Below are 25976 nucleotides of genomic sequence, written 5' to 3'. Positions count from 1 at the left end.
TGAATCTTCCTCCCTCTCCTCATCGCGCACCGCATCACGTGAAGCTCCGACGGTGTTGGCAAGATCTTCAACGGCATATTCATGGGAATGTGTGCGAGGAGGCTCATCGAAAGAAATTCCGCCCATGGAGGCCGGAGGTGCACCCATGCCTCCCATGAGAGAAGCAAAACTCATGCCTCCCATCGTGGCCATAGCGTCGGGGGGTGCTCCAAAGCCACCCATGCCACCCATGGCGCCGAAGCCACCGCCACCCAAGCCACCCATGCCACCCATGGCGCCGAGGCCACCGCCACCTATGGCGCCGATGCCACCGCCACCCATTGCGCCGAGGGCACCGCCACCCATTGCACGAACCATGGCTCTTTTTTGGATCAAGACTTCTTGTTGGGCAAGATTGACATACTCCTTTTGCGCCGCATTGAGGTTAGTTGTGTCCAAGAAGAACAAGTGCTTCTCCCATTCCAACTATCTAGTTCGCTCCTCATTGCTCACCTTCCTCTCCTCCAAAGCCACCTTCCTCTCCTCGGCCGCCACTCTCCTCTCCTCGGCCGCCAACCTTCTCTCCTCGGCCGCGGCATCTTGGGTCCTTGCCATTTTCCTCACCTCGTTGGCTTCTTTTCTTGCCTTCACAATAGCTTCCATAGCATTTTGGAGCTCATCATCTCCTTTCCTCTTCTTCTTTTCGGTTTTGTCTTTCTTGCACCCATCCGGCCGCTTTGGCTTCGAGTATGAAACCGAGTTGGGTGTGGGGCTTCTCTTGCCATCATCACTTGATGCATCATCCTCATCATCATCATCATCCAACTTAATTGTTCACTTCCGTTTGTCGCTCAAATGCAAATCATCCAAATCTTCATGCTTCTTCCATTTCTCATCATCCTTCAACACATCATAGCAATGAGGCAAAGTAAAGACCCTTCCTTTCTTGATCTTCCCCTTCTTGGTTTTCCTCTCCTCTTCTTTGAACAAGTTTTGCGCAATGTTGTACTACATGAAAACAAAGCAAGTTAGCACCAACAACAAGCAAAACAAAGCAAGTTTAGCACCAACATGTAAGATGAAATGGCACTTACTCTATCGTCCTCATTTGTGCCACTTGGGTTCAACTTGTCAACCGCCTTTTGACAAGCCGCCCACCTTTGACAATCCGAGTTGATTGTCGACCACCGGGACCTAAGTGATCGGTTGGAGCGGTCAATTCCACTCATGTTGCGAGCATCAAAGTGTTCCTTAATCCGGTTCCAATAAGCATCTCTACTTTGATCACCTCCAACGGATGGATCCCTCGACACTTGCAACCAAGTATTGCATAGTAAGATGTCATCGGTGTTGGTGTAATTTCCCGCTCTTCCTTTCGGTGCGTCGACAATGCCCTCACCCTCCTTGTCCACCTCGAACTCATGGTCTTGAAAATGCATGTCATTGGTTTGAGACCAATGCGAATTGTTGGAGCCAACACCCATCGTTGACATGTATGCATCATCATTGAGACTACAAATTTTTTTGCACAATGCAAATAAGCTATCTATATGTGACGAATGCATTCAAAAAATAACAAAAAATGAGAAGTTAGAATTTTTTTACCTTGGAGGCATTTCGTCGAACATGTTGTGCGCGCCGGCCGCCAGCTCAACGAGTGAGCTTGCCGGCGCTTCGGCAGCCGCCGCGCCCGTCGCACGCCCCACAAGCTTCTTCCTCTTCGCCTTGGAGGTGCCGGAGTCGTCCGCCGCCTTGTTTTTCTTCGCCGATGTCTTGCCCTTCTTTGGCCGCGCCGCATTGGGGAGCTTTGAGGAGGAGGGGGCGGCGGCTCGGGCCGGCGCCGGCGCGATGCCACCCGCCGCCGAGGTCATCCGCGGCGGCATGAAGAGGCCACGCACGAGGCCGCTCGTCGGAGGAGCTCCGGCGGAGGCGAGGCCAACGCCACCCGGGCTAGGATTTGTGGCGGCGGCGGGGGAGGGGGGGGTTGCGACTATAGGACGGGGTGAGCGGGGTGCCGGCGCGTGCGTCCGTGGGTGCGGGTCGCCGGCGCCGGCGCGCGCGGGGCTTTGGAGGGGGAGAAGAAGAGCGCAGCGCGAGCGTCGTGTGTGCCGCGCACGCGGTTATTGCGCGCCCGCTGGAGCCATCCGTCGGGTTGCGCACGCGCTAAAACGGGGGATTTTGCGGCGTGACGCCTGTTTAGCGCGCCTGTTGGAGATGCTCTTAGTGACTGGCAACAATAAGCGCGTAGGTGTGAGCTCGGCTCAATCCCGCAACCCGCGTCGTGCCGAGGCGGGCGGCGGAGGAGGAGTGCGCGAGGGCCTCTTCTCTTCTCAAGCTCCAATAGCATGTAGAAGAAAAACCCTTATAAACCACTCCAACTCTTTTTCCACTAGCGAGGTGAGACTAAACTTCCCACTACACCTACCGTCATATAACCCACATGGGCCCTTAGAGATTTTTCAGAAATTGCTATATGGGCCTATTGTCGTGGTTCTAAGCCTGACAGTAGAGTGGGGGGTAGGTATGGAGAGGCAAGGTCCTAGCTATGGAGAGGTTGTAAGCACAAAAGATGTACGAGTTCAGGCCCTTCTCGGAAGAAGTAACAGCCCTACGTCTCGGAGCCCGGAGGCGGTCGAGTGGATTATGAATGTATGAATTACAAGGTGCCGAACCCCTCTGCCTGTGGAGGAGGGTGGCTTATATAGAGTGCGCCAGGACCCTAGCCAGCCCACGCAGGAGAGGGTTTAAGGTGAGTTAAGTCTGGGGCGTTACTGGTAACGCCCCACATAAAGTGCCTTTACTATCATAAAGTCTACTTGATTACAGGCCGTTGCAGTGCAGACTGCCTCTTGACCTCCTGGTGGTCGAGTGAGTCTTCGTGGTCGAGTCCTTCAGGCCAGTCGAGTGTGTCCTCATTGGTCGACTGGAAGGCGACCTCTTCTAAGGATGTCTTGGGGTAAGTTACTTGGAACAGGTCCATGACCCTACCCTAGGTACATAACCCCATCATTAGCCCCCGAATGGATTGAGGCTTCGAGTGAAGAAGGAGTTGATGTCGTTTCCGATTGACCTTTGCGCTCTAGTTGTGCACTGTTCTAGACCAAAGAATCTCTTCGTTGACAGGGAGCAATTTGCCTTCAGTCGACTCGATCCATTCTGTTTTTGCGTCGAGTGACCTTTCGGGCTTCGACGATCTCCGAGCGACGGATCGCCGGAAACACCGCGTCTGACAGACTGATTTGTTGCTCGCGGATTCCGCGGGATGCGAAATTTGAGGGCGCGCGCGAAGCGGGGCGGACCGCGGCGTTCGGATGGGACGGGGCATAGACGCCTCGATCTCCGTGCCGCCTTTTTCGCCACGTATCCAGCCTGCATAACTGCTCTTAGATATGATTAGATCGACCGGGACCACATGTCAGCCACTCGGAAGGGACCTTATAAATGCGCCCGGCGAGGATTTCTGTGCTGCGCCCCAGCATTCTCCCTCTCTCTCTGCTTCCTTCTTCCCAGCTCAGCGTGCTCGCTCTCGCCCCCGTACCACTTCCCTTCGTGCATCTCTCCGGCGACCATGGCCAAGGAGAAGACGGCGGCGCTGGAGCGCGCCAAGAAGGCGTCGGCGTCGGAGAAGGCGAAGGGGAGATCCACCAGCCGCGGAGGGTCCTCGTCCAGATCCCGCCTGCCGAAGGGCTGGGTCCAAGGAGACTGGATCCAGTCGACCATCACAGAGAAGGACCTCCTCGACATGGCCAACGAGGGCTTGATCCCTCACGGAGCTGCGAGGTTGCCGGGGGAGGAGTGGCAGCCACAGCCAGAAGAGGGTGAGTGTGTGCTTTTGGCCACTCATGTTGATCGTGGGTTTTCCTTGCCGCCAAGTATTTTCTTCCGTGGCTTCTTGAATTTCTTCGGAGCGCAGCTCCACCACTTTACCCCAAACTCCATTGCCTATCTTGCCGCGTTCGTGTCCATGTGTGAGGGTTTCTTGGGCTGTCGACCGCACTGGGGTTTGTTCAAACATATATTCACGTGTCGATCTCAGACCATGAAGAAGGCGAGCCCAGGTGATGAGAGAACCCGAGTCGTCCAAATGTGCGGAGGCCTGGGGATTCAGGTGAGGAATAAGAGCACCTTCCCGCCCATGACCTTTCCCGAGTCCGTCAGAGGCTGGCAGTCGACTTGGTTCTACTGCCAGGTCCAGTCGACGCCAGGGCAGTCGAGTGGACTCCCTCCGTTCACCATGGACCGAGTGAGCAAGCCTTCCCCTCTGAAGCTGATTCCGGAGGAGAAAGCTGACGTGAAGATGTTGATGGAGCGTGTGGTGTAGTTGGTTCGGGAGGGAGTGACGGGCATGGACCTCCTGGAGGTTTTCCTCAGGCGTCGCATCCAGCCTCTCCAGTTCCGGAGCCACTGCATGTGGTTGTACTGTGGGACCGAAGACGAGACTAGAGTCCATCCAGAAGCAGTCGACGACGTCACTCTGGAAAGATGGATGGTAGCCGTTACCGGAAACAAGGACAACCCGCACGGAGCCAGAAGGATTCCTCCACTCGACCACAACAGCGACCCAAACAAGGTACACTTACTCCGCTCTCCATTGCGCCCTTGTCGTATTCATTTCTGTTAACCCTGCCGACTGGTCGACTGATCCTTGTTTGGGCATCTGCTAGGCCCTCACCGAGCTGTACTCGATGCCCAATGGGGCACAAGCTTCGACTGAGGAAGGCGAGGCGAGCGGGGGCGAGAGCCAGGAAGAGGGGGAATGGGACTCGGATGTTGCAGAGGATGATGACGACGATGATGATGATGACGGCGATGAAGACGACGTCGAGGACGAGGAAGAAGAGGAGGAGGAGGTCGTACCACCGCGCTCAGAAAGGCGGTCGAAGCTTGTCCACGACCCTTCGACCAAACGTGGTAAGGGGGTTGCGACCGCCACTCAGTCGACCAAGCGCCCTCGGACCACCTCTCCGGTGCCGACTGAAAAGGCGCCGAAGCAGCCCAGGGCGGCCCCGTCGAAGCCGATCAAGCTCTTGCCGAAGATGAAGGTGTCCATCCCTACCATATCAGGGTAACCGTGCTGCTCATATTTTCTTATTCTGTGTGAACTTTATCTCTGGTCGACGCTGAAGTTAGTCGACTGATCCTTTGGAGTTGCAGTGCTGCTACTTCTGAAACCTCGGCCCGGGCTGATGACCACGAGATGGAGGATGCAGCAACTTCGAACCCAGGTACTGTATTCTTAACATCGTTCTTAGTCGACTGACTCGCGATCTCTGATCCTAATTCTTCTCCGTAGCTCCACCCAATACTGTTATCAATCTCCCTGATGACGACGAGGATGAAGAACCACTGGCACGCAGGAGGAGTCGGAAAGCGTCCGCCAGTAAGGTACCTCAGGATGTGACGGCGCCTGAGATTCTGACTGTGGAGGAAGAGAACACCACTCGACACACGGTGTCCTTCGCAAATCCACTGACGAGTGCTCAGCAGCCCTCCCTCTTCACGACGCACCACGTCCCAGAGGACCAAGCTGGCGCAGCGAAGGAGGCAATACGCCAGGCGGGACTCATGATGGAGCAGCTGAAGACCATCCGGGACGCGAGCCAGGCAGCTTATGACGCCAGCTCTGCCCTCCAAAGCAATGTCCAGGTCAGTCGACCGCTGTTTGTTCTGTTGGATATGCTACCAAAAACTTTTCTTTTCCGGTATTTATAGTAATCACCCACTGGGTGTGTCGAATAAACTCCGTGTTAGCGGGGGCACGCTGAGTGCACCCGCTGGGTGTAGTCCCCAAGGCTAAGGTCGACTGCTGGCAGTCGGCCTTAGGCTTTATGATGTCAATCTTTCTGTCAGTCGACTGGTCGACTGGATTTCACAAACCGGTGGGGGCACGCTGAGTGCACCCACTGGGTGTAGTCCCCGAGACTGTGGTCGACTGCTTGCAGTTGATCACAGTCTTAGAGAATGCATCTCGCACACTTTTTTTTGAGGTCGACTGGTCGACTTTATCTTCAACAGGATTAGTGGGGGCACGCTGAGTGCACCCACTGGGTGTAGTCCCCGAGACTACGGTCGAATGCTTGTATTCGGCTGTAGTCTTAGAAACGTGTGTTTTTCCCTTTTTCACTCGGAAGTGAATTATATTTGACATTTAGTCGATTGGTTCTTCGCAGAACTCTTGTGATCTTGTGGCTCGCTACTCAGAGCTGGAACACAAGCATACTCAAGTCGAGCTGAGCTTGAAGCTAGTTCAGGAGAAGCTGACAAAGGCAAAGGAGGAGACCGAAGGTATGTTTGGTGAGACCCTGACGACTGCTTTTCCCCTTGCTTGTTTCAAAATCTGATCTTGCTGTAACTTGTAGGTAAGGTAAGGGAGGCCCAGCAGAAGAAAGACCTTGAGCTAGCTGAGAAGATCAAGCTTGCCGACGAGAAGTTAGCTTCAGTCACCAAGCTTGAACAAGACAATACCAATCTGAAAGCTGCTCTTGGGATTGCCAACAAGGAGGTCAGTCGACTGAAAACTGATAAAGCTGCACTGACCGACCAAGTCAGCAAATTGACTGGGAAGAAAACTGATCTGGAGGCCTTCCTGAGTGGACTTGCCAAGAAGCTGTTTCTTATGCTTGAAGGTAAACCTCTATGCTTGGCAGACATTTCCAATTGTGATTTTTCCATTCGACCATCCTCTTGACTTAGTGACCACCCTTGCAGAATTTTGTCAAAACTTTGAAGAAGAAACTAGCCGGCTGGAGCCAAACCTCGACCCCGTCAATTCTCCGGTGAACGACGAAGTTGCCATGGAAGTTTTCCGACTGGAGTCCCGTGTTGCAGCTGTCGTGGACTATCTCGCAAAGCTGAAGGCCGCCACATCGCGCATCGACTCGACGCTCTGGCCTGAGGAGACACTTCAGAATGACCTTGAGTCGCTGATGGCCCGCTTGAACACGATCCCTGGTCGAGTGCAGGAGTGGAAGAAGTCCTCAGCTCGGTGTGGTGCAGATGTCGCTCTGTGTCTGGCCCGAGTCCACTGCAAAGATGCACGAGAGGAGAAGCTGGCGGCCCTTCGGGTGGCCAATACCAAGAAGCACGACTTCAGGTCCTTTATGGAGACTTTCCTTGCGGCTGCCACTCGGATCGCCGACGGAATTGACCTTGATGAATTTGTTGCACCTTCCAGCCCTCCACAGGAGGGGTAAAAAACTTCTTCTGGCTCGACGCTTTAAATTTGCCTCGGTATGCCGAGTGGAATTGTAACCGACAAACCTTAACAGGCTTGACGCCTGAGCACTTTCGGTTCCTTTAGATGTCGATTCAAACTTGGATTTGGTGCTTGAATACGATTGCCTTCGGCTCGGAATGTCTTTTGCAGGTTCAAAGCAAGGTGCCTGCACTGCAATCGACTTATTCTTTAGTCCACTTAGGCGAGCACTGGGTTGCAGCTAAGCCCCCGAGTGAGAGGATTGCTCTTCACTCGGTAGGATTTTTGTAACTTAGGCGAGCACAGGGCTGCAGCTAAGCCCCCGAGTGAGAGGGTTGCTCTTCACTCGGTAGGATTTTCACAACTTAGGCGAGTGCTTGGACTGCAGCTAAGCCCCCGAGTGAGAGGGTTGCTCTTCACTCGGTAGGATTTTTATAACTTAGGCGAGCACGAGGCTGCAGCTAAGCCTCCGAGTGGAAGGCTGGCTTACCACTCGGTAGGATTTTGATAACTTAGGCGAGCACGAGGCTGCAGCTAAGCCTCCGAGTGAGAGGATTGCTCTTCACTCGGTAGGATTTTCACAACTTAGGCGAGTGCTTGGACTGCAGCTAAGCCCCCGAGTGAGAGGGTTGCTCTTCACTCGGTAGGATTTTTATAACTTAGGCGAGCACGAGGCTGCAGCTAAGCCTCCGAGTGGAAGGCTGGCTTACCACTCGGTAGGATTTTGATAACTTAGACAAGCACGAGGCTGCAGCTAAGCCTTCGAGTGAGAGGATTGCTCTTCACTCGGTAGGATTTTCACAACTTAGGCGAGTGCTTGGACTGCAGCTAAGCCCCCGAGTGAGAGGGTTGCTCTTCACTCGGTAGGATTTTTATAACTTAGGCGAGCACGAGGCTGCAGCTAAGCCTCCGAGTGGAAGGCTGGCTTACCACTCGGTAGGATTTTGATAACTTAGACGAGCACGAGGCTGCAGCTAAGCCTCCGAGTGAGAGGATTGCTCTTCACTCGGCAGGATTTTGATAACTTAGGCGAGCACAAGGCTGCAGCTAAGCCTCCGAGTGAAAGTCTGGCTTACCACTCGGTAGGATTTTGATAAACTTAGGCGAGTGCTTGGACTGCAGCTAAGCCCCCGAGTGAGAGGGTTGCTCTTCACTCGGTAGGATTTTTATAACTTAGGCGAGCACAGGGCTGCAGCTAAGCCTCCGAGTGAAAGTCTGGCTTACCACTCGGTAGGATTTTGATAAACTTAGGCGAGTGCTTGGACTGCAGCTAAGCCCCCGAGTGAGAGGGTTGCTCTTCACTCGGTAGGATTTTTACAACTTAGGCGAGCACAGGGCTGCAGCTAAGCCTCCGAGTGAAAGTCTGGCTTATCACTCGGTAGGATTTTGATAAACTTAGGCGAGTCCTTGGACTGCAGCTAAGCCTCCGAGTGGGAGGCTGGCTTACCACTCGGTAGGATTTTTATAACTTAGGCGAAACGGATTCGCAGCTAAGCCTCCGAGTGGGAGTCTGGCTCACCACTCGGTAGGATTTTTACAAACTTAGGCGAAATGGATTCGCGGCTAAGTCACCCACTGAGGGGGAATTTTATTGGACAAAAATAAAAAGTGACAGAAATTATGGAGGAACTTTGACACTATTATTTTGAGGTCCATGAACTACAGAAGTACTTTATTGCAACTCATCCGAGTGATAAACTTAAGTGTAAAATGGGCGGAGTAGCTCCGCGTTCCAAGCTCGGGGCTCGTCGATATTATGCTCGATGTTGTAAAGACGGTACGCCCCGTTGTGGAGAACCTTGGTGACGATGAAGGGGCCTTCCCAAGAAGGAGCAAGCTTGTGTGGTTTGTGCTGATCCACTCGGAGAACCAAATCCCCTTCCTGGAAGGCTCGACCTCTCACATTTCGGGCGTGGAAACGGCGCAGATCTTGTTGGTAGATGGTCGACCGGATCAGAGCCATCTCCCTTTCTTCCTCTAAAAGGTCGACTGCGTCCTGCCGCGCTTGTTCAGCCTCTGCTTCGTTGTAGATTTCAACTCGAGGAGCATTGTGGAGAAGATCACTCGGCAGAACTGCTTCAGCTCCGTAGACCAAGAAGAATGGAGTTCTTCCGGTCGACCGATTAGGTGTGGTCCGCAGCCCCCAAAGCACCGAGGGAAGTTCGTCGACCCAAGCTCCAGCTGCGTGTTTGAGATCACGCATCAGTCGAGGCTTCAGTCCCTTGAGAATCAGTCCATTAGCTCGCTCTGCTTGTCCATTCGACTGCGGATGGGCGACTGATGCGTAGTCGACCCGTGTGCCCTGGGAGTCGCAGAAAGCTCTGAATTCCTCTGAGTCAAAGTTTGACCCATTATCCGTAATGATGCTGTGCGGGACTCCATATCTGAATATTAGTTCCCTGATGAAGCTAACAGCAGTACCGGTGTCAAGGCTCTTGATTGGTTTAGCCTCGATCCACTTGGTGAACTTGTCGACTGCCACCAGTACATGCGTGAAGCCACTTCGTCCTGTTTTCAAAGGACCGATCATGTCCAGCCCCCAAACTGCAAAAGGCCAGATGAGTGGGATGGTCTTCAAAGCTGACGCAGGCTTGTGCGACATATTCGAGTAGAACTGACATCCCTCGCACTTATCTACTATCTCTTTTGCCATCTCATTCGCCTTGGGCCAGTAAAATCCGGCTCGGTATGCTTTGGCCACGATGGTCCGAGAGGACGCATGATGACCACAGGTCCCCGAGTGAATATCATTGAGGATGAGTCGACCTTCTTCTGGTGTTATGCACTTCTGACCGACTCCAGTCGCGCTTTCTCTGTATAATTGTCCTTTGATTACGGTAAAGGCCTTAGATCGACGGACGATCTGTCGAGCCTCTTCCTCATCCTCCGGAAGCTCTTTCCTCAAGATATATGCGACATACGGAATCGTCCAGTCGGGAATGACCACCAAAACCTCCATGATCAAGTCGACCACCGCTGGGACTTCAACTTCAGTCGGATCTGTGGCGCTCTTGGGCTGCGGAGTTTCTTCGGTGAAAGGATCTTCTTTGACTGACGGAGCGTGTATATGCTCCAAGAACACACCACTCGGAATGGCTTCTCTCTTGGAACCTATCTTTGCTAGATCATCAGCTGCTTGATTTTTCAGTCGGGGTATATGATGGAGCTCCAACCCCTCGAACTTCTTCTCCAGCTTCCTCACTGCACTGCAGTATCCAGTCATGGCTGGGCTTCTCACGTCCCACTCTTTCATCACCTGATTGACCACTAAATCCGAGTCGCCATAGACCATTAGGCGACGGACGCCGAGTGAAATGGCCATGCGCAACCCATATAGGAGGGCCTCATATTCTGCCTCATTGTTGGAGGAATCAAAGTGAATCTGGAGCACATATCTGAGCTTATCTCCTCTGCGGGAAACCAGGATAACCCCAGCACCGGAACCATTCAACATCTTAGAGCCATCGAAAAACATGGTCCAATGCTCCGAGTGAACTTCAGTCGGCTGCTGTTGTTCAATCCACTCGGCGAGGAAATCTGCTATCGCCTGGGACTTAATGGCTTTCTTTGCCTCAAACTTGATATCAAGGGGAAGAAGTTCAATCGCCCATTTGGCCACTCGATCAGTTGCATCTCTGTTGTGCAAAATCTCTGATAGTGGAGCGTCGCTGACGACTGTGATGGAATGGTCAGAGAAATAATGAGCAACCTTCTTTGTGGTCATGTATATTCCATACACAAGCTTCTGATAATGAGGATATCTCTGCTTGGATGGAGTCAAGACTTCAGACAAATAATACACTGGGCGCTGAACTTTGAGAGCTTTTCCTTCTTCTTCCCGCTCGACCGTTAGCACAGTACTGACGACTTGTCCTGTGGCTGCGATGTAGAGCAACAGAGGCTCTTTGCTGATTGGAGCAGCAAGCACCGGCTGGGTGGAGAGCAGAGCTTTTAGCTCGGCAAACGCTGCATCAGCTTCTGGAGTCCACTCGAACTTGTCAGCCTTCTTCATCAGTCGGTAAAGAGGCAGTGCCTTTTCACCGAGTCGTGAGATGAATCGACTCAATGCGGCCAAGCATCCAGTAAGCTTCTGGACATCGTGCACTCGCACAGGGCGTTTCATTCGGAGAATAGTGCCAATCTTCTCTGGGTTAGCGTCGATTCCCCGTTCGGAAACGAGAAAACCGAGTAACTTGCCACCAGGAACTCCAAATGTGCACTTTGATGGATTGAGCTTGATATCATACCTTCTGAGGTTGGCAAATGTTTCGGCAAGGTCAGCGAGCAGGTCGGAACCTTTTCGTGACTTGACAACAATATCATCCATATAAGCTTCCACATTCCGACTGATTTGGGTGAGTAGACACTTCTGAATCATTCGCATAAATGTGGCTCCGGCATTCTTGAGGCCGAATGGCATGGTGATATAGCAGAAGCACCCGAATGGAGTGATGAAAGCTGTTTTTACCTCATCGGGCCCGTACAGATGGATCTGGTGGTACCCGGAGTAAGCATCTAAAAAAGACAACCTCTCGCATCCCGCGGTCGAGTCAACAATTTGATCTATGCGAGGGAGAGGAAAGTGATCTTTCGGGCAGGCCCGGTTGATGTGCTTGAAATCAATGCACATTCGGAGCGACTTGTCCTTCTTAGGAACCATGACGACATTAGCGAGCCACTCGGAGTGGTATATCTCTCGGATAAATCCTGCCGCCAACAGTCGAGCCACTTCTTCACCGATGGCCTTTCTCTTCTGGACGGCGGACCGCCGAAGATGCTCTTTGACTGGTTTTGCAGACGAGTCGACTCTTAGGCGATGCTCAGCCAGTCCCCTGGGAACACCTGGCATGTCAGCGGGCTTCCATGCAAAAATGTCCCAGTTCTCACGGAGGAACTGGATGAGCGCTTCTTCCTATTTTGGGTCGAGTGTTGTGGAGATGCGGGTCGGAGCTGCTTCGGGGTCGGTCGGGTGAATGTGAACAGGCTTCGTCTCACCGGACGACTGGAATGCAGACTCTGTGGCGGGCTTCTTGGATCGCAGCAAGTCACTCGGATCTGCGTTTTGCTTGTATTCTTCGAACTCGACCACTGTCACTTGGGAATCGGCAATCTTGGAGCCCTTCTGAAAGCACTCCTCTGCCTTTTTCCTATCACCGGTGACAGTGATCACACCTTTGGGACCGGGCATCTTCAATTTGAGGTACACGTAACATGGTCGAGCCATGAACCGTGCATAGGCTGGTCTCCCCAAAATGGCATGATATGCACTTTGAAAATCCACGACCTCAAACGTCAACTTTTCTTTGCGAAAATGCTTCGAATCACCAAACACCACGTCCAAAGCTATCTGGCCGAGTGACTCGGCCTTCTTCCCTGGTATAACTCCGTGGAAGCTCATGTTACTAGTGCTTAGTTGGGACATCGGAATGCCCATACCTTTCAATGTGTCCGCATACAATAAGTTCAGCCCACTTCCACCATCCATCAGCACCTTTGTCAATCGAGTGCCTTCGACAACTGGATCGACCACCAAAGCTTGCCTCCCGGGGGTGGCAATATGAGTCGGGTGATCAGATTGGTCGAATGTGATGGGTGTTTGAGACCACTTCAGATAATTTGCCTTTGCTGGGGCAACCATGTTCACCTCTCGGTTAATCACTTTCAGTCGACTTCTGCTTTCCACATCTGCAAAGATCATCAGAGTGGAGTTGATATGCGGATATCCTCCCTCACTGTCCTCTTTGTCTTCGGCCTTGTCCGACTCCTTCTCCTTGTCCTTAGACTGTTTTCCCTGAAACTGCTGGATCAGGAGTCGACATTGGCGAGTGGTGTGCTTTGGGTAAATGATATTCCCCTCTTCATCTTTCTTCGTGTGAATGTGACACGGCATATCCATCACGTCGTTCCCTTCTTTATCCTTTACCTTCTTGGGGTTCCAGGATCCTTTTGGTTTCCCCTTAAACTTTCCTTGAGTCACGGCCAGAGCCTCTCCAGGAGCTGCCGGTTCAGCCTTCCGCTTCTGTTTCCGACTGGTGTTTCCTTTTTCCGACTGACTCGGCTTGTGCTTGCCGCTTCGGAGTCGGTCTTCTTCTTCGCCGTTGGCGTACTTGGTAGCAATCTCCATCATCCGACTCAAGGTCATGTCACCGGTTCGACCAAATTTCAAACTCAGTTCTCTGTTCTTGACGCCGTCTTTGAAGGCGCATACTGCCTGATGATCAGAGACATTTTCCACAGTGTGGTGCAAAGTGATCCACCTCTGAATATACTCTCTGAGAGTCTCATTAGTTTTCTGCACGCAGACTTGCAACTCTGTCAACCCCGCTGGTCGCTTGCAAGTCCCTTCAAACGTTCTGACGAACACTCGGGACAGATCCTCCCAAGTGTAAATGCTGCTAGGAGGTAATTGAGTCAACCATGCCCTGGCAGAACCTTCCAACATGAGGGGCAAATGCTTCATGGCCACCTCGTCGTTCCCACCACCGATCTAAACTGCCACTCGGTAGTCTTCAAGCCAAGTTTCAGGCTTAGACTCACCAGTGAACTTGCTGACTCCTGTTGCCAACCTGAAATTGGGGGGGATAACTGCGGCTCTGATAGCTCTGCTGAAACATTCAGGACCAGAAACATGTACTCGACTGCTCGCGGGTACATCTCTGTCGAGTGCACCTCGATGGGCTCTGTTCCGGTCGACCAACCCTTGCACGATAATGGATCGCGCGTCGAAGCCTGGTTCTCTGGGGTCAACTGGAACCCTACGCCCTGTACTGTACTGACGCCTATCATCTGGCTGCCGAGGAGCGTAAGACCCACCCCTCGGAGGGGAATAGGGCACTCGACGCCTATCATCTCGGTCGAGTCTGTCGCCATATTGATCTCGCCGATTCTCACGCCCTTCGCGCCGCGGAGGCGATCTGGGGCTGTGAGCCGACTGAACCGTATTCACAGTGACAGATCGACTGCGAATTCTGTTGCGCGACTGAGACACGGCTGAATTCTGATCTCCTGCTGCCCGGAGCAGATCCCTGATCTGCAGCAAACCTCTACCAGCTTCCGACTGCGAAGGCTGAATGGACTCTGCTATACGGGTCGCAGCTGCTAAATTCTGAATTGGGGTTCGATATACCTGAGTCGGCGGGAAGAGTTGACGTCGACTGGTGTCGGGAACTCGTTGCCGCGCGCGCTCGTCGAGTGCTCGCTGAAGGTTCTCCAGTCGAGTGCGCTCGGCCAAATTGGCCAGACGCGCCTCCTCCAAGGCACGAGCCTCGGGGGTTTCTCCTGCGATGGGAATACGCAGGGGATCCTCGTTCCTGCGGCGAAGCTCTTCTCTTTGCAGAGAGTCGAGTGGCTCGGGCTGGTACTCTTCGTAGTCTCGTGCAGGGTCGCCGCCGTCACCTGCTCCACCACCACGGGCGAAGCCAGGAGGGCTGTGGGGCCCGTCGACCATCAAGATTTCCGCCGCTGGATCACTGCTTCCGCACTCAGATGCAGTCTCTCCGGAGCCAGTCGACTGATCGAACAAGCCGTAGAGAGATTCGTTGGGCTCGATTGCCGCAACTTGTGTAGTGGCCGATTGGCGAGCCACCGCGTGACTCACCCATCGCTGAAGCCTCGACCGGCCTGAGCGCTTGCGCTGGCGGGAGACCGGGAGGGTGGACGATGGAGGGGCCGACCGATACTGGGTCGACGGTTGCCGCAGCAGAACGCCGCGGACGCATGCGCGAAAATGCGTCGCACCGCGGACGGGGAGCGCGTCTACGTCGAGTGGAGCCTCCTGGAGCCATGCGGAGTCGTCGGCGATGAAGGTGAGAGCGCCGAGACGGATCTCTTGACCCTTGACCAAAACTCCAGCAGACACCATGATGAGAGTACTCGGAAGAATCGCAACTTCTCCACAAAATCGCTAAAACACCTGCCCCACGGTGGGCGCCAACTGTCGTGGTTCTAAGCCGGACAGTAGAGTGGGGGGTAGGTATGGAGAGGCAAGGTCCTAGCTATGGAGAGGTTGTAAGCACAAAAGATGTACGAGTTCAGGCCCTTCTCGGAAGAAGTAACAGCCCTACGTCTCGGAGCCCGGAGGCGGTCGAGTGGATTATGAATGTATGAATTACAAGGTGCCGAACCCCTCTGCCTGTGGAGGAGGGTGGCTTATATAGAGTGCGCCAGGACCCTAGCCAGCCCACGCAGGAGAGGGTTTAAGGTGAGTTAAGTCTGGGGCGTTACTGGTAACGCCCCACATAAAGTGCCTTTACTATCATAAAGTCTACTTGATTACAGGCCGTTGCAGTGCAGACTGCCTCTTGACCTCCTGGTGGTCGAGTGAGTCTTCGTGGTCGAGTCCTTCAGGCCAGTCGAGTGTGTCCTCATTGGTCGACTGGAAGGCGACCTCTTCTAAGGATGTCTTGGGGTAAGTTACTTGGAACAGGTCCATGACCCTACCCTAGGTACATAACCCCATCACCTATAGCCCATCTCAAATTTCAGCATGGTTTTCTTTTGGATTTTTGCTTAGTGGAGACCGTTTCTTCTCCTTTCCGGCGGACACTTCGGGGACAGCGGTGGTCGAAGTTTTTGGTCAATGTGTTGGTGGTTGCAGGAATGAAGAAGGATTTTTCTGCATAATTCCTTTGTTGGGAGTGTTTCATGTACTTTCTCTTGGTGTGCTATCTCTTTAGATTTCTTGAGAGAGATGCTACATTTGCTGTAATCTATTGATGTTATTAATATAAATGTGGCACTTCTCGTAAAATGACTGGGCCACATACAAATTTCGATATCGAGTATTTTCCTCACTTGCTATTATATTTTCACGGGTGATTTGCTTCGAGTTGCCTGCGCCCCTACGTTTAGTGTGAGAGTGGGTCGGACTTCAGACACTTGTTCAGGTATGTTCGCTCTGGGCGAAGGAGGGATTTCCGTTAAACACTGAATACCAACTGCTGTGGGTTTGGTAGAAAGTCAAGAGGTGAAAGTAGGGTTAGAAACTTCAGTCCTTTATTGGCATTTTGGCTTATACTGCAGGAACAATCGACACAAAGAAATTATATTCTCATCCCATTAGCTAAGACTGCCCAGTCGAATTTTCAGACACAAGACTGAATCAATTCCTCTAAATTGTTGTACGACGACCCACCTTCCTTCAGAGAAGCGTTTGCTTTCGCTTTACATGCCAGAGCCTTCCTCCTCATGTCCTCCCCTTCATCCCCTCCATCCATCAGCTTCTCCAGAGCGCTGTTGACTTGCTCCGCCCCAACCTCCGCCTCCGCCTCTCCGCTGCCATGTTTGCCAGCGGTCAGGACGTTGGCCGTTGGCTTTGTCACGCCGACGGACACCCCGATGCCAAGCACGTCCACGATCAGCTTCTCGTTCACGAACTGCTCGGCGAACAGAGGCCAGGTGACCATGGGCACGCCGGCGGCGACGCTCTCCAGGGTCGAGCCCCACCCACAGTGCGTCATGAATCCGCCCACCGCCGGGTGCGCCAGGATGGCCACCTGCGGCGCCCACCCGCGCACCACGAGGCACTTGCTGTCCGCGTCGCCGTCGCCGTCGGTGTTCTCACGTAGCCACACCTTCACGTCGTCGGGCAACGAGTCAGCGCCTCTGATAACCCACATGACAGGCCAGCGGCACGAGACCAGGGCCATGCCGAGCTGCATGAGCTGCGCGGGCGGCATGCACCCGGCGCTGCCGAAGCTCACGTACACCACGGACTTGGCCTTCTTGCCGTCCAGCCACGACATGCACCGCCTCGCGTCATCGCTCTGCGGGTCGAGACTAGGTGCGCAGCACAGAGAGACCGGCCCCACGGCGAGAACTTTCCTGCCTGCGGCGGCCGCGAGAAGCGCCGTGGAGCCGTGCTCCAGCTCGTCGAAGCTGTTCACCACGACGCCGTCCATGGCCATGTCGAACTCCCGGACCTCCTGCATCACCCCGCTCCCCATGGACGTGGATGGCAAGAAATGCGGCGGCAGCTGCCTAACGAGGATCTTGCACTCGAACGCCTGCAGGACTGAGATGTCGACGAGCTCGTCCGGAGACGCAATCCCCTCTTGCCGGCCTTGCCTGTAGAGGTGCTCGATGCAGAGCAAGGCGAACGCGCCGAAGCCGTGGAAGATGTAGCAGGGCACGCCGAGGTCTCGCGCCATGGGCAGCGTCCACGTGTGGCACATCCCGGCGACGATGCAGCTCGGCCGGCGTTGCGCATCCCGAAGGCAGTACTGCGCCACCGCCTCGCCGAACTTCTTGTTGGCTTCGAAGAAGCTAGGCACCATGGCGGGGGACGTGATCAGGTCCAACCTCTCGCACCCCTCCGGCAGGCCGGCTTCGGCGGCCGGGAAGGGGATCGCGGTGACCGCGAGCGCCGTGCCGCCCAGGGTGACACGGTCGACGCGGCTCTGGACAAGCGACGCGTTGGCGGGCGTCGTGATGATGGCGACCGACGCTCCATGGGAGGCGAGAAGGCAGCCGATGTCCGTCATGGGGACGATGTGGCTGATGCTTCCTATCCATGGGACGAGCACAAAGTGAGGCTTTCTGGCGGTCTCCATTGCCTGTTACTGTGCTGCACTATGGTGTCCACAAATTCGACAAAGTTTGGTATGACTGAAAATTATGAGATGGGAACTATGGCTCTTAGTTTGTGTGCGACGAGCTGCTGGGTAGGATCTTGTTTTATATGCAGGTTCCGTGACCCGCGCGATGTGTGTCGACACATTGGGTGCACATGCGTATGCAGACGCAAGTAGCGGTCTTATTGCTCCATGATTGATATTTGATAAACTAGGAAATTAGTTGTCCTGGGCGGTGGTCGGGGCTTCAAAGGGCAAAGACGAACGAACATTCCACGCACACTACTAGAGACATGAGTTTTAGCCACCAAGGTGATCGGTTGCTAAAGGTACAAAATTGGTGGCTAGTGGTCTATTGGTACCAACACTACTTGGTCGCTTCGTGGTGGCTATAGTCTAGTCGCTATAGATATTGAGCGACCAACATTGAGAACCCTGGTCACTAAATGTCATACCAATAGCTACCAACCAAATCTGGTGACTAATGGCATCTAGGGACCAAGGGAGACTTGGTGACTGATGACATCTAGAGACCATGGACGACTTGGTTGCTAAAAATGTACAGCAACCATGTACATGGTTAGTGGCTAGAGATATCAAGTGACCAGCCAAGGCTTGGTGACTAAAAGAATGTAGAGACCAACTACATGTTGGAGACTAGACATCTTTTGTAACCAAAAAATTGTAAACCTTGGTAACTACAGGCATGAGAAAGCAACTATATCATAGGTACAGTATATTGTCACACGCTGACATTTGCAGTATGCAAGAAATCTCAGAATTTTAGACATTTGGCAGTTCAAAACCAACATTCAGAAGTTCAGAATCAACATTTGTAAACTTATGATCCAAACATTACATGCTAAACTGAATTTTGTTTTGCAAGTAGGAAATACCACTCTAGCATTTGCAAAGTACAGTACCACGTTTAGTACTGATCTGAACATATGATCCAATCAGTAAACCCCAATATGATCCAAACATTACATTTAGCATTTGTACACTGAATTTTCTTTAGATCCAACTAGTTTTCTCTTCTCAGTCTTTAGCGCGAGTATTGCTTTCCGCTGCTCCTCCAAGGTCATCTCCTATATAATGGTGGCCAGAGCACATGTTATTTCATTAACAACACCAGACATAACAAACATCAGAAAGAGTGCAAGCATGCCAATAAACTAAGCTAGAGACACCAAATTGCCAGTCACTTGATCAGCTTTGCCATAGCTCAGAAGCTCAACAACACAGGAAGAAAAACTGCACACATACATAGGAAATACATTTGTACGTAGCTAACTCTGAATCACCTACCTACTTTGCCACCTACCTACTTTTAATTTCTACTATACATTTGTACATAGCTAACTCTGAATCACATTATTCTCCAACTCCCATGGGTCAGAAACCAATAACTATCCAATTGTCCACCAAGAGACGTCGCTGGATAATGAACTAACGAATCGTGTGAAACCAACATTAAGGAACATGGTCAGGTCAGGTCTAGCAAAAGTAAACAGACTGCATACGTGATTACATCCAAGACTTGAGCTAATCTACGTACACTTAATATTATCAGCGTCGCAGCAAACTAATCAAATAAAAATGAGCGCATTAAATTAACTTAAACTGGTGTTAATAACCAGAGTGCATGGGTGGTGGCAGAACTCGACTAAGCGAGAGTAAATGTGGTCAAGAGAATTCAGTCAGATAAGTAGATTGATCTGGCATTTTGAAGAAGCAACGGGGTGGATCTAGGTGCACCGGCACACCCAAAAATTCAGAGGCCAGTAGTGTTTAAGGCTAGCTAATCGTCAATGAAGAAATGGCAAGTTAACTAGTGCCAAGCCGTGTCATTCGCCCAAGACGAGAAAGACAAGCTTGTGCCGGGGATTAACTAATAGAATGACTAGGTAAGGCAGAGAATTAATCGGCAATGCAATGTGCCTTTCTTGAGATGTGGTAGCAGGCACGAAAAGCAGGGAAAGTGCAGCATTGAATCGTGTCGGCCAGGGGGAAAGCACTGCAGGAGCGTGTTTGGTTGGTGAGGTAAACAACATAAAATAAAGCTAGCAACCTGATCATGAATACCTGGACCCTCCATCCGACACCAGAGAGCCTGTGATTCACAAATTTGGACCATCAAGATTAAGATCATGAAGAAATTTGCCAAATCACATAGTATTTTGATTGTTTGAAGGAGAGGCAAACTGATCATACCATTGCCATCAGAAGAAGAAGTTGGAGCAGGTCTATATCCTGGCCTCAAATGACTGTTGAAAATGTATACATGTATTACTAGCTATACATTGGAATTTGTAAGTCCATATATTCATGATGAGTATCTTCATTTTCTGTTACAGAATTATTAGCAAGAACTATCGTGATTAGAAGATCTCGATACCAAGTACACTGCTATATCTAAGCAAGCTGCAGGTGTAGGAGGCATCATCTAAAATACCAGAGCATGGGAAAAATAACATTACCTTGCAAATGATCTTGGAAAACTTGACATCCTTTCTACAGTGTTAGATATCAGCGAACCTGTGGCAGAAATTGGAATGCTTTATAAAAGGCAATATGCTACATGTATTTTCAGTGAATAAAAAATGCCAAAAATAGTTGAGATTGATGTGTTGCATACCTATTCCGTCAGATGGCATTGGCCGCTCAGTTGTGAAACCTAGCCCTGTTGCACTAGTGCCGTCCATAGGAGGTGAAATGCCAACCAAGTTAGACACGACACTTTGTAGCCAATCGATCTTCTTCTGTTGAGCTTCAAGTTGAGATTGTTGAGCCTCAATTTGAGTTTGCTGCGTAGCAACAATCTCCTTTGTAGAGGCCAATTCTTCCACTACATGCTGAGTTGAGCTTGATGCGCTTGAGTAAGCCCTTCTATTTGGTTTTGGTCCATGACCCCGACCTCTGACGTAACCATATGCCTTACCTAGCACATGCTCGCAAATCTGTTGCTCTGTTAAAGGTACTTCACCCTCCTCTATAGGTTCCTTTTGCTTCTGCAACATTTCTTCCTGCATTAATAATTATTTGTACCTATATCATGCACATCTTCCTAATAATAGTGCATCATCTAGTTCTGCCATCACTACTACTTAAAAGTACAAGAACCATTTCTTGCTCTCTAGTTCTCATTTGTATCTAAGTATTCCCATTGCTTAATCTCTCTCAACAGAAATTAATTTGTTACATGGTACTTACATGTTTATTCCTGGCATCTTCTGATGCCCATCCCTTCTTATCACTAGAGTAACACTCCTTGTATAGTCTGATATCGCCACAATTCTGATAATACAAGATTCAAAGTCAAAAGACATGAACATAATAAGACAGCTACAAGTTTTGATATTCTGCTTTCACCACAATTGTGACACAAGATAAAGATAAGTAATAGTGACTTACTAATTCATGTTGAACCGCTACAAATGACTTTGTTCCCTTCTTGTGAACATAAGGTAGGTTTGAGCGGTTAGCCTTCCCAATTGTGGACCGTTTCTGCATATGGTAGTTTTTTGTAAACAAATAAGGCAGGGTCAAGTGATAAGATAGATGCAAAACTGTTGACATCCATTCAAAGACTACCATACCTTAAATTCTTCTGTTTCAAAATGATCACAGAGCCAAATCCAGTCTCCAACTCTATTATCAATAAGGGGAGGATATGGATTGCTTCTAGCATCATCACCAGATTTTACATAATGTTCATAACACTTGTGACGGAAACTTTTGTAGCTTGAAGAGAATAGCAGATCCACACAGCCTTTGATATGATCTTGGGTGAAATCAAGATTGAACTTAAGCTACGAAGAAAGAACTCAAAGTTAAAACTATACATATTCTAAGTTAGAAAGTTTGATAATCTTACATACCTTTAGAAGTTCATACAACGGCTCCTTATCATCCTCAGTCAGACTATGCCACCCGGCACGTTGGATAGGTGCATGGTACCGTGTAAGAAGTCCAATCTCTCTGGAAAGTAATTCATTATTTTCTCCAATAGGTCTTCTCTCTTCGGAGATGGTCAAGTTTAGTGGATGACCTGCCCTTTTGATCAAACGCTCCAAGCCCTTTCCCTTATTTATCCCACGTACCTTCCTGGATTTTGATGCTGAGGTACTCCCAGAATGTTGACCTTGAGATTGCGGGGCATTTCTTGGTGGCCGGACTGTTCGTCCAGGTCCCATCTGCCATAGAATTAAAAGAATGGAACAATACCCAGATTGTTTATATTAGGAAGATAGGGAAATCAGATTTGCTACGTCAACAGAAATAAACCACGAGTTACATAGTAATTAGATATATTGTGGCAACATAAATAAATCATAAGTATCAATAATAATTCGAAATAACCTGAGACAGGACATATATAGTCTAATATAACCTAAAACAAGATACATATAGTCTGATATAACCTGAAACAGGATACATATAGTCTGATATACACTGAAATAGAACACCATTATTCTAATATAACCTGACACGGGACACATGTAGTCTAACATAACCTGAAATAGGAGACATATAACCCGATACAACACATAATTATTCTACCACTCTGGTTCCTCTTCAGAATTATCCTGAGAGACATGGCTCTCCTTCAAAGATGCCAACTCTTTTGGATCAGTAACAGTTTCTGGTGCAACATCATGTCAACAAAACTAAACACGCAACTTGCTTATGTAATTATTTTATATGTAGTAACATTATACTAAAATATAATATCACAACAACAGCAGCCATGGAACTCTATAATTTTATACTAGAATTGTATACAAAGACAGTCTTCAAATATTATACTACAACATTATACAAAGACAGTCTTCACAGAACAGTATTTGAAGATAGTCATCATAGAACTGCATATCCTTTCTAAACATTGTACTACTAACATATACTACAAGTCCTGATGTTGTAAGTATCAATATGCAGTAACATTATGCTGTATATTTTACTACAAGCAAAACCAAGACTATATGTATATTATGGCCCGGTTGGGCACGGCAGTATTGCCATTATTCTACTACTCTGGTTTTGAAGAGGATAATCTAACTCTCAGGATAATCTAACTCTCAGTATTGTCATTATTCTACACAACACATCAACCGGACCAAGCCAATATTGACATTATAGTCAAATCACACAACCGAACTCTACATGGTAGGCCAAGCCAGTTTCCAAATCACAAACCGTAAGCTACATGTATATTTTACTTACACATTTCCACAAACACTTGAAGTGCATGATCTAGCCATCAAGTACTCCAAGGAAATTAATGGAGAGACACAGGGAAGGAGGCAAGGACAGAGAGGAGATCAGTCTTACGGGTTGAAGCTTTTTCTGGTGTTGACGGTGAGAGCGAGATCTCGTTGGCGAGCTTGGGGCGTCGGTTCCTGCAGAGCTGGTTGGGGTTGGGGAAGGAGGAACCCTAGGCGCCCCTTCCCTTCGACCACGCGGCCGCTGCCGCCGCTGCTTCACCTCCCCCACGCAGCCGAGCTGCCACCACCGCCGCAAGGGACAAGCCCGCCGCTGCCGTCGCGAGGAACATGCCCGTCGCCGCCGCCGTCGTGAGGAACACGCCCGCCGCTGCCGCAAGGAAGAGCCCCCTCTCTTCTGCCGCGAGGAAAACGCCAGCCGTCGCGGGGAGCGCGCCCTCCGCCTTCCGCCGCCCCCTCCGCCGACAGGAACGAGTCAGCCACCAAGGAACGCGTCGGCCGCCGCCAGGGATGTCGATCTGATTTGGGGGATTTGGGGAGACGCTAGGAAGGTGACTTGCCTTTTTGCATACTAGCCCTTGGTTGCTATTTCTCCACTGGATACAAAGTCGTGAGGGTACAACACATAGGCCTATGGTGACCAAGGAACTAATTAGCTGGTTGCAATTAGTACATCTTCAGCCACCAAACCGCTTGGTGACAAAATATCTGGTGGCAAATGATATATTTTCTTGTAGTGGCAGTGCAGCAGAACTGCCTTCCCTTCTTCCGTAGCTCGACTACCTGCTCTTAAACAACTGTTTCTCCGGTAGTTGTATTTTGATGTCTTCCCTAGCACATCAACGCGGACTCATAAACCATCTGCATACATGTGGTATGTCATCCAAGGCAGACTTGTATCAGTCTGTCAAATGATCCGACCACACTTTTTCTTGTCAATGAAAGCAAAGTCGGGGGCTTTATGTGAGTCCGGAAATCAGGCACGTAAGACTTCGACATCTCGGGCCCATTAAATTCCCATCCGGTCATATTTTCTTCCATTTCATCCCTTCTCCCTTTTACTTTGCATCTACACCCTCCTCCTTCGACGTCCCTGTTATACCTCTCCAGCTCGCACACATGCATTGCCGAACCTCCGCAACCAACACTGACACGTCCGCTCTCCTTTTACGATGGCGTCGTCCATCCAGGACCTGTACGTAGGCAGGTACCCTCCCCCCTCCCCCCCCAGCCACCTATCCATCCTGATCGACGTTGTCCATGGAGGACACCACACCGGATAGGTGTTCGATCAAATGCCATTGAGCTTATGTTCGAACATCATGTCATTTTTTAGAGTATGAAGGAAGGCAGGGTACTCGACCATGAAAAATGAGTTGTTGTGCGATGCATGGTTGACTGTATTCGTGGATTCCGTAGGTAGGAGTAGACGGGATCTTCTGGCAGCACGTGCATAATTCGTTTCACGTTCGAAAGCACATTGTACCATACGCCATGCACATCATCCAACAATGCAAATGTGAGGTTGTTATTGTATCGGTGATATGCCATCCAGACCTCCGTCACCAAGTTTTGTGACGCGGTTGGTCCGCTGGAGGAAAGGTGACCATTGCGCTCTGCAGAGGAGGAGATCGTAAGTTTTGATTCTGCTTGCTCAACTTATTGATTAAATCATTCATTTAATGTTGGTCTACACATTATGTAGCCCCGCATGCGCTGCCGTGTTGTATGACACGACAGAGAGACGACCATTTATGCACATACACTGTTGGATGAAGTTGAAGAGACAGTGTGTGTATGGGGCGACATGATCCGTTCATGAAAGACTTGTTGAACATCCGGTTAGTCTTGTTGAATTTGAACTATTATTTGTACTAGATTTATTTGATTGCTATGTACAGATGATTTGTGTTATTTTCTATTTGAATTTTGATGAAATCTGCCGTTTTGCATCCATTTTGTCCGGTTAATTGAAATCCGGCTTGAAATATATGCGGGCAATGTTGAACGGCGGCCTTCCGTATTCGTGCGTGTAGATTGGTCCTTTCTGTTCATAGACGAATGCCTGAGAAAATTTGTGAGTTATTAGTGTTAGAGATGCTCGGATGTTGCTTTTTTTTGTTAAGCTACTCCCTCCGCTGCACAATATAAAATTGTTTTTGAGTACCATTTTCTCGCTAGCAGACTGCATATTTTTTTCGGAGGAGAGGCTTTCGATCTATTTATTTTCAATCATGATAGTACAATGAACATCAGAAATAATAACAATACATTCGTAGACCACCTAACGACGATTATAAGCACTGAAGCGAGCCGAAGACGCGCCCCTCGTCATCACCCCTCCCTCATTGGAGCAGGGCAGAATTTATTGTAGTAGACAGTCAGGAAGTCATCGTGTTAAGACCCCATAGGACCAAGCACCAGAACATCAACCTCCGCCGATGAAGAAAAGTTTAGATCGCAAGGATACAACCTGTAGACACATGAACAAAGAGGAACAAAGACCGGATCCAAGCGGATCCACCAAAGACAACTACCGACCGAATCCTGCGAGATCCGCCGGAGACACACCTCCACATGCCCTCCGATAATGTTAGACGCACCATCAAGACGGGGCTAGGCGGAAAGAAATTTATTCCATCTTCAAGAAGCTGACATCACCTTGTCTTTCTAAGCAGGACGCACACCCTAACAAAACATGAAGAAACACCTCTACAAACGAAGCCCTCCTGCCGGCAAGCATCAGAATCCACCATGCACCCATGATTCTAAGGTCACAGAAGATGTGATAGATTAGCAACGCCGCTGACGGGACGTAGAAACCCTAGTCGTCCTTTCTTGCATAGATTTGTTTTAAACTGCGGAGTAGTAGTTCTTTAGAAGGAACCGACAGGAAAACTCATGGAAGGCCAAATTGTCAACGAGTTGTTTGACCGTGCATGATTTGTAATTTTGTATGAGGACATCGTGGACACACAACGAGTAGCAGAATTTTGTATGTCCAGG

The 25976-nt window shown here is 50.3% G+C and overlaps 2 protein-coding genes across 7 annotated transcripts; both read right to left on the bottom strand.

Moving 5' to 3' along the window:
• Window positions 1-16151: 16151 nt before the first annotated feature.
• Window positions 16152-17801, bottom strand: LOC123189856 (UDP-glycosyltransferase 73C6). The gene has a single exon (XM_044602361.1). The coding sequence runs from the start codon at window positions 17722-17724 to the stop codon at window positions 16258-16260; it is 1467 nt and encodes a 488-aa protein (XP_044458296.1). The 5' UTR covers window positions 17725-17801; the 3' UTR covers window positions 16152-16257.
• A 763-nt stretch (window positions 17802-18564) lies between these two features.
• On the bottom strand, window positions 18565-23553 carry LOC123189857 (uncharacterized). 6 transcript variants are annotated; one of them, XR_006496022.1, is made up of 10 exons: window positions 23080-23552; window positions 21627-21941; window positions 21345-21557; window positions 21160-21252; window positions 20959-21042; window positions 20384-20771; window positions 20226-20283; window positions 19960-20093; window positions 19817-19858; window positions 18565-18833 (listed from the first exon to the last, which is right to left on the bottom strand). XR_006496022.1 is itself a non-coding variant. In XM_044602365.1 (10 exons), the coding sequence occupies exons 2-10, from the start codon at window positions 21939-21941 to the stop codon at window positions 18827-18829; spliced, it is 1224 nt and encodes a 407-aa protein (XP_044458300.1). In that variant the 5' UTR covers window positions 23080-23553; the 3' UTR covers window positions 18565-18826. The 6 variants fall into 6 exon arrangements, 4 of the variants coding, with proteins under 4 accessions (XP_044458300.1, XP_044458299.1, XP_044458297.1 ...); XR_006496023.1 differs by having other exon boundaries at window positions 19831-19858; XM_044602365.1 differs by having other exon boundaries at window positions 19831-19858; window positions 19960-20012; window positions 20384-20756; window positions 23080-23553.
• Between the last annotated feature and the right edge of the window lie 2423 nt (window positions 23554-25976).

Source organism: Triticum aestivum, chromosome 2A (assembly GCF_018294505.1).
Source record: "Triticum aestivum cultivar Chinese Spring chromosome 2A, IWGSC CS RefSeq v2.1, whole genome shotgun sequence".
NCBI classification, from domain to species: Eukaryota; Viridiplantae; Streptophyta; class Magnoliopsida; order Poales; family Poaceae; genus Triticum; species Triticum aestivum.
Note: the sequence above shows the minus strand (reverse complement) of the source record. Positions and strands in the feature narration are given on the sequence as shown.

What these genes read in the sequence shown, in the direction of transcription:
- LOC123189856 (XM_044602361.1), bottom strand. Translation starts at nt 17,724, where the DNA reads ATGGAGACCGCCAGAAAGCCTCACTTTGTGCTCGTCCCATGGATAGGA.
- LOC123189857 (XM_044602362.1), bottom strand. Translation starts at nt 21,941, where the DNA reads ATGGGACCTGGACGAACAGTCCGGCCACCAAGAAATGCCCCGCAATCT. An exon ending in CGTTGTATGAACTTCTAAAG is followed by an intron (nt 21,558 to 21,626) that starts GTATGTAAGATT and finishes CTTTCTTCGTAG; the next exon opens with CTTAAGTTCAATCTTGATTT. An exon ending in TTGAAACAGAAGAATTTAAG is followed by an intron (nt 21,253 to 21,344) that starts GTATGGTAGTCT and finishes TACCATATGCAG; the next exon opens with AAACGGTCCACAATTGGGAA.